Genomic DNA, 7,521 nt, shown 5'->3' on the forward strand with positions numbered 1-7,521 from the left:
AGGACGGTAGAACATCTACAGGACGGTAGAGCATCTACAGGACGGTGGAGCATCTACAGGACGGTGGAACATCTACAGGACGGTGGAGCATCTACAGGACGGTGGAACATCTACAGGACGGTAGAGCATCTACAGGACGGTAGAACATCTACAGGACGGTAGAGCATCTACAGGACGGTGGAACATCTACAGGACGGTAGAGCATCTACAGGACGGTGGAACATCTACAGGACGGTAGAGCATCTACAGGACGGTAAAACATCTACAGGACGGTAGAACATCTACAGGACGGTAGAGCATCTACAGGACGGTGGAGCATCTACAGGACGGTGGAGCATCTACAGGACGGTGGAGCATCTACAGGACGGTGGAACATCTACAGGACGGTAGAGCATCTACAGGACGGTGGAACATCTACAGGACGGTAGAGCATCTACAGGACGGTAAAACATCTACAGGACGGTAGAACATCTACAGGACGGTAGAGCATCTACAGGACGGTGGAACATCTACAGGACGGTAAAGCATCTACAGGACGGTAGAACATCTACAGGACGGTAGAGCATCTACAGGATGGTAGAGCATCTACAGGACGGTAGAGCATCTACAGGACGGTGGAACATCTACAGGACGGTAAAGCATCTACAGGACGGTAAAACATCTACAGGACGGTAGAGCATCTACAGGATGGTAGAGCATCTACAGGACGGTAGAGCATCTACAGGACGGTGGAGCATCTACAGGACGGTAAAGCATCTACAGGACGGTAAAACATCTACAGGACGGTAGAGCATCTACAGGATGGTAGAGCATCTACAGGACGGTAGAGCATCTACAGGACGGTGGAGCATCTACAGGACGGTAAAGCATCTACAGGACGGTAAAACATCTACAGGACGGTAGAGCATCTACAGGATGGTAGAGCATCTACAGGACGGTGGAGCATCTACAGGACGGTGGAGCATCTACAGGACGGTAAAGCATCTACAGGACGGTAAAACATCTACAGGACGGTAGAGGTAATGCCCTAACGGCTGCCACAGCTGCGAACATGCTATGCTAAAGTCACAAGCTGCTGTCAATAACACAAATAACTAACACGCAGCGCCAGCTATTAGCACATGTTAGCATAGCGGAGTAAGTGATGCAAACTACCGTCACACTCACTTGCGCTGGACGCACTTCACACCGGATGACAGTCGGCCGCTTCGGATCGTGAGCTGTAGTATCCGTAATGTCCAGGAGGGTCTAGCGGACGCGTGGTGGAAGACGGCGTGTCTGCTTCCGTGCGCTCACCAGTCCGTGCAAGGCGTGGCCGTGTGCAGGTAGAGAGAGCGAGACCATGAGCTGCCACCAGGGGGCCTGTTTCATTATTACTTTGATTATGTTTAATGTTTAATCAAAATATACCCACATTTGTCCTGAGGTGTCTGCACATAGATGCATAGTTACATACTAACATTAGTATTATTGTCTACATATGGTTTACATGAAGATACTTGTTTTGTCACTGTAGCTGTTATCTTAAGGCCATCTGGACTTTGAGGTAATTTAGATAGAAAGGTACTTCGGGTCCCAAATGGTGTTTTTTCCTGTGTCTATCTCCTTTTACGTGGTTGAGGAAGAGATCAGGTCCAGAGATCAAAGGGCCATTTGTTGGGGTATCCTGGGAGAGGAGTCTCTCTCTCTTTCTCTGGCCTTTTATGACACAAGAGTTATAAACATTGTTTATTCTGAATGCATGTTCTGGAAGTTCCTTCATGGTATATAAGGGCTTGCCCTGTATAGTTCGAGAGAGTCTCTCATCATTCGGCCAGGAGATCTCCAAGTAACGTTTTACTTGTTACGATACTGAACTTGTTGTAATAAACTTGTTATACGACTAAGACAGTGTCGGTGGAGTTTCTCTTCAAACATCTTCATCAGCATCACCACCGAAAATACACTACAGTCCCAACACAACCCTGAGCCCAGAAACTAATTATGAGTGAAGGTTAAAACTAGACAAACTGAATGATTAATGTACTGTACAGTTTATTACATTACATTACATTATTTTTATCCAAAGCGACTTACAGAGGAGGACATAAGCTGAGAAAGGTGTAAAGGACACAGAGTAGTTGTTAGTTTTGTTAGTGTTGTTAGGCAGGGAAGCATTCTGGAAACAGAAAGGTTTTTACAAGTTTTTAAAGGTAGAAAGGGATGTTGCTGTTCTAGTAGCCGTTGGTCATTCCACCATTTGGGGACGACCACACAGAAGAGTTTAGAGTGACCTCGCTTTGCGAGAGGCGAGGGTACAACTAGACGGTTTGTATGAGCGGAGCGTAGCGCCCTGGTCGGGACGTGAGCCTTTAGTAAGACGCTGAGATAGATAGATAGTTTATCAGAGGTATACAGAGTACACAGCTGGACAAGTACAACTGTAATATGGAGATGCAGAGTGACACAAATCAAAACATGTAATTAGTGAAAAAGTGAATTTAAGTGTTAGGAAACAGAATTTTCCACAGCACAGCAGCTGTAACATGAACCTGTTAACTTTGTGGTGAATGTTCAGACACAACATCAAGTCACTTTTTTAATCTTCACAAAGTCAGTGGACATTGTGTTTTCAATGTTTAAGTTTGGGACACAGCTGAAGACTGAAAGTTATAAACACATTAAACCAGAGTGTTTACATCAATGTGCACATATTATTTTAGCTTTTGACAGTGAGTAAGAAACAAACCATGGAAGTTCATTTGCCTATGATGACCTTCAACAGATACGATGACCTGAAAGCGCGAGCAGGCCCAGCCCAGCAGGTATGCACTAACTTCACCCTGTGTACAGCCTTAATATGGTCACTCCATCAGAGTCACAGCTGCTACTTTTGCCTCTCACAATGGCATCCCAGAGTACTACAAACAATGACGTAAGTAACAATGACAATTGTCCTAACAAGTGCGTTTACTCAAATAACTGGAAGCTTTTGGGGCCGTTGTGTCTGGGCACAACATCAGACTCCCCACCAAAGCTCTGTGCCCGATGAAATACAATTTTCAGCCACATAGAAACATGGCAGTCCACTATCAGACAAAATACTCTTTTCCTGATATTTGAAACTATTTCATTGAAATTTCAGTCGTGGTGCAGCCCTGGCCAGAAATGCAAGTATCAGGTTTGAACAATCCCAGGATGAGAAGCAGTTTTATGGCCTGTCACCTTTTTGTCAGTTGCAGCAACATGTTGCCATTGTGAAAGCTACAATGACATAGTTGAAGACGGTGAAGTGATTTATTCTTTCACTGTAAGTCAAGTCTTTTGGACACTCTACACTCTACAACCAAACAAACTTTTACATATGGTACGGATCTTACACATCTTCAGTCCATATAGTACAGGGTTAAAGAGAGGCTGGCATGTAAGCCAGTATAATGACAAGAAAATTCTCAATATATTGGGCACATTGTCCTGTAAACTTTTTGTAAGAATCAAAGCAAGCTCCAAACAGAGAAGTTGAGCAGAGGAAGCGAGGTGAGGTGGCAGGTAATGACAGCTTTCTGTTCTGGTCTGTTTAGAACACGAGAAACAGAACTTAAGGATCTTTTATATACGTGTAGAGATTAAAATAGAGGGACTAACTTACTAAAAACAAAGTGCTAATCAGCGCCATAGATGTACATGACTGTTGGTGTCAGAGCAGGCCAGTTTGAAAATAGAGAAGTTGTCCAGTAAACTTTGTCAATGATGTTCCCACACACTGTGTAAAGGAGAACTCAAAGATATAGTGCCAACAATTGCAAGCAAAGGGTGTAACCTTGTTACTACAACGAGCACACACGACCTTTTAAAGTCATAAGTGGTTATAATTAGAGGACAACAGATTGCAAGTATCTGTCATAGACAGACGGCTAATTGGTAAATTCTACAGTTGCATATGAATATAAACAGAAACATGGCAGGTAGCATAATGGAGCAGAAACAGTGTGAATGTCAGAGAGAATCTGAATCAGAGGAATGGAAACAAACCCTGTACTACCATACACAGTTCTTCAAAACAGGCTGCCAGAAAGATACATAGGTTCATGTAACTTCTGTTCATGCAGATAACCACAATGAGTAACACATTGGCACTGATAATAACAATATAAAAGACATCAACACCATAAAAACTAATTTTATAGACCGATGTCAAAATATGCAGCAAGTGTGAAATATGAAACATGACTGGAAAACTAGAATTTCTCATGATCCTCTTTCAGTTCAGCAAACAATAACTCTGTTTACAGGATGAATAAATTCTATAATTGTGGACTGGTATAAACTACATCAGTGATTGTTATGATTAGGACCAAATATAACACATCAAACACATGAACAATATATGTTACGTTAAAAGTCTTCGGTTTATGAAAGTGATGAATGTTCCAGGTTATCTGATAAGTCTTTGATAGAAAGTACAACACAGTTAACGACATTGTATGAATCACAACCCTGACTCCCTCTAATGAGCTGGAAAATCTTCTTCTGATTCTTTTAAAACTTTCAGATCACGGACGTCAGCAGGAGATCGACGTCATTATCAAATATATTATATACGACTATATTATTATATATATAATTAACGAATGGTATGTGTGTATGTTTTGGATTATACAAAGTGGGGCTTCAGGAATCCTCCAAGAATCTCACCTTAACATGGCAGGGTTTGCATATCTCTGTGATCCTGTGAGATGCACGACTTTGACTGGACTAGAGAAATTCGTCTAGAGTCAGAAATGGGATAGGAGCTTCCTGACGAGCGTCCTGTGGTGAAGTTTTTTTATTTTTAACATAAAAGGCAATTCTAAAACAATAGTACAGAGAAGTTGTGTTTTGTGATGTGGAAAGCTGTGTATTGAAATAAAGTTCTAGTCAATAATTCGATCCACCAGGATGAGTTGGGCAGAATGTGAGACCGACTCAGGCACTTCTGATGAACTTTGAGAGTGTCTCTAATTCTCCTTGGCCGAGCGTCAATAAATAATACAGCATAAGACATCAGAGGCTCCTGAACACTTTCTGAACTCCTGACCTTTGACCTTTGACTTCAGCAACTTCTCCACAACAACATACATCATAACTGAGAAACCAGTGGAGTTCTGCACATACATGAACCTCAGTCTATGAGTGACCCCCCCAGAGTTAAATATATGGGACTCTTCAACAAATGAAGCAAGTCCAATTACCTAGGGTAACCATCAACATATACTCTGACCCAGCAGCTATTCTTCACCCTGTCTACAGCCAATTCCCATGTTCCATCCTAACATGTTCACTTCTTCAGAATCAGAGCCGTTCATCCTGCCAAGCGCTTCCATGTTTGTTCAGACCTCAAAATGTTCTCAATCTAGCCTGAAGTAAGGGTGAAGTAAAGGTCTACAAGGTCGGCTTTTTTCTAGAGCACCAATTATAGATTGGTGTCATTCAGTTAGATATTTGATAATGAGGTCGGTCTGCTGCTGTGGGTGTCCACTGAAAGCTTTAAAAGAAGCAGAAGCAGAGTTTCAGCTCAGTTAGGGGGGAGTCATTAACTGTGTTGTAGTTGTTAGTCAGACATTATTATCAGATAACTCTGGAGCATTCATCACATTTGGTAACTGAAAACTTTGAATGTAACATAATATTGTTCATATGTATTAGAAATGTTTGTCCTCATAACAACAATCACTTATCAGTTAAATCTGTTCAGATAGTTTGATGAACTGAGAGAGGATCATGTTAAACTCTACAAGTTTCTTTAATCATGTTTCATATTTCACACTTGCTGCATATTTTGACATCGGTCTTATGAAATATTTAGTTTTCATGGTGTTGATGTCTTTATATATTGTTATTATCAGTGCCAATGTCTTACTCATTGTGGTTATCTGCATGAACAGAAGTTTACATGAACCTATGTACATCTTTCTGTGCAGCCTGTTTATGAATGAACTGTATGGTAGTACAGGGTTGTTTCCATTCCTTCTGATTCAGATTCTCTCTGACATTCACACTGTTTCTGCTTCATTTTGTTTCCTGCAGGTTTTCTGTATTTACACTTATGCAGGTGTAGAATTTGTGAATTTAGCCGTTATGTCTTATGACAGATATCTTGCCATCTGTCATCCTCTACATTATAACACATGTATGACATTTAAAAAGGTTGCCATGCTCACTGCTCTAACATGGTTATTGCCTTTTCTTCTAGTTGTTTGTACAACACGTTTGAGTGGCACATTACAGCTGTGTGGGAACATCATTAACAAAGTTTACTGTGACAATTACTCTATTGTCAAACTGGCCTGCTCTGACACCACAGTCATTAACATCTATGGGCTGATTAGCACTTCTCTTGCATTATTCGGGCCTCTCATTTTAATTCTCTACACGTACATAAAGATCCTTAAAGTCTGTTTCTCTGGTTCTAAACAGACCAGACAGAAAGCTGTCAGTACCTGCACACCTCACCTCGCTTCTCTGCTCAACTTCTCTGTTGGAGCTTGCTTTGAAGTCTTACAAAATAGATTTAACATGAACAATGTGCCCAATATATTGAGAATTTTCTTGTCATTATACTGGCTTACATGCCAGCCTCTCTTTAACCCTGTACTATATGGACTGAAGATGTGTAAGATCCGTACCATATGTAAAAGTTTGTTTGGTTGTAGAGTGTAGACTTTGACTGATACAGTAAAAACCAATCGATACTGGAATGACTGGTGTCGTGTTTTGAGACATGCACTTTATTCTCTGCCCTGTTCAGGTATTTACTGTGTTTCTACATGTTGGTCCATAAAGTGATATTGTATATGACAAACCAGATTCACATCTGATTAGAATCAGAATCAGAAGATCAGAGTTTAATACATACAAGGAATTTGTTTCGGTGTCGTTGGTGCATGACAAACATCTCTAAATATAAACTATTTCACTAACAAGGACCACGGCACGTCAGATGTTTAAACATGTATAAGTATATTATAAAGTAACAGTTGGGAACCATGGGTGATGCTGCGGAGAGGGTTTAGGAAGAGGGGGGGGGGGGGGGGGGGTACAGAGGATGAGCAATGTTAGGATGAGGGAGGAAAGGTGAGAGGGATGAGGGAGAAAGGTGGGGGATGAGTGAGTAGGTGAGAGGATGAGGGGAGGAAAGGTGAAGGATGAGGTGAGGAAAGGTGAGGGATGAGGGAGAAAGGTGAGAGGGATGAGGGGAGGAAAGGTGATAGGGATGAGGGGAGGGAGAAGGTGAGGTAGGAGAGGATGAGCGGGATGAGGAGGAAGGTGAGATGGATAGGGGGAGAAAGGTGAGCGGATTAGGGATACCACAAGAAAAAATGGACGGGAAATGAGGTCTTAGTATTCAATTAGTGAGGTGGACTAGTTATGGTCTGAGTTAGCCATGGTGACAGCTTCGGGAGGCAGTTGAGTCCTTTGATATGTCTTCTAGCGTCAACTTGCGTTCTGCTTGTAATGTCTCGTTACAGATTACCTTTGGTCTCTTTTCTTTCGTAATGACCT

General features: G+C 41.9%; 1 protein-coding gene across 1 annotated transcript; it reads left to right on the forward strand.

The window, feature by feature from the left end:
- The first annotated feature begins 5,739 nt into the window (after positions 1 to 5,739).
- LOC113746144 (olfactory receptor 10A6-like) lies at positions 5,740 to 6,678 on the forward strand. Its single transcript, XM_027280777.1, has one exon. The coding sequence runs from the start codon at positions 5,740 to 5,742 to the stop codon at positions 6,676 to 6,678; it is 939 nt and encodes a 312-aa protein (XP_027136578.1).
- The last annotated feature ends 843 nt before the right edge of the window (positions 6,679 to 7,521 follow it).

This window comes from Larimichthys crocea, chromosome VII, assembly GCF_000972845.2.
Source record: "Larimichthys crocea isolate SSNF chromosome VII, L_crocea_2.0, whole genome shotgun sequence".
Taxonomy (NCBI): Eukaryota; Metazoa; Chordata; class Actinopteri; family Sciaenidae; genus Larimichthys; species Larimichthys crocea.

What these genes read in the sequence shown, in the direction of transcription:
- LOC113746144 (XM_027280777.1), top strand. Translation starts at nt 5,740, where the DNA reads ATGTTAAACTCTACAAGTTTCTTTAATCATGTTTCATATTTCACACTT.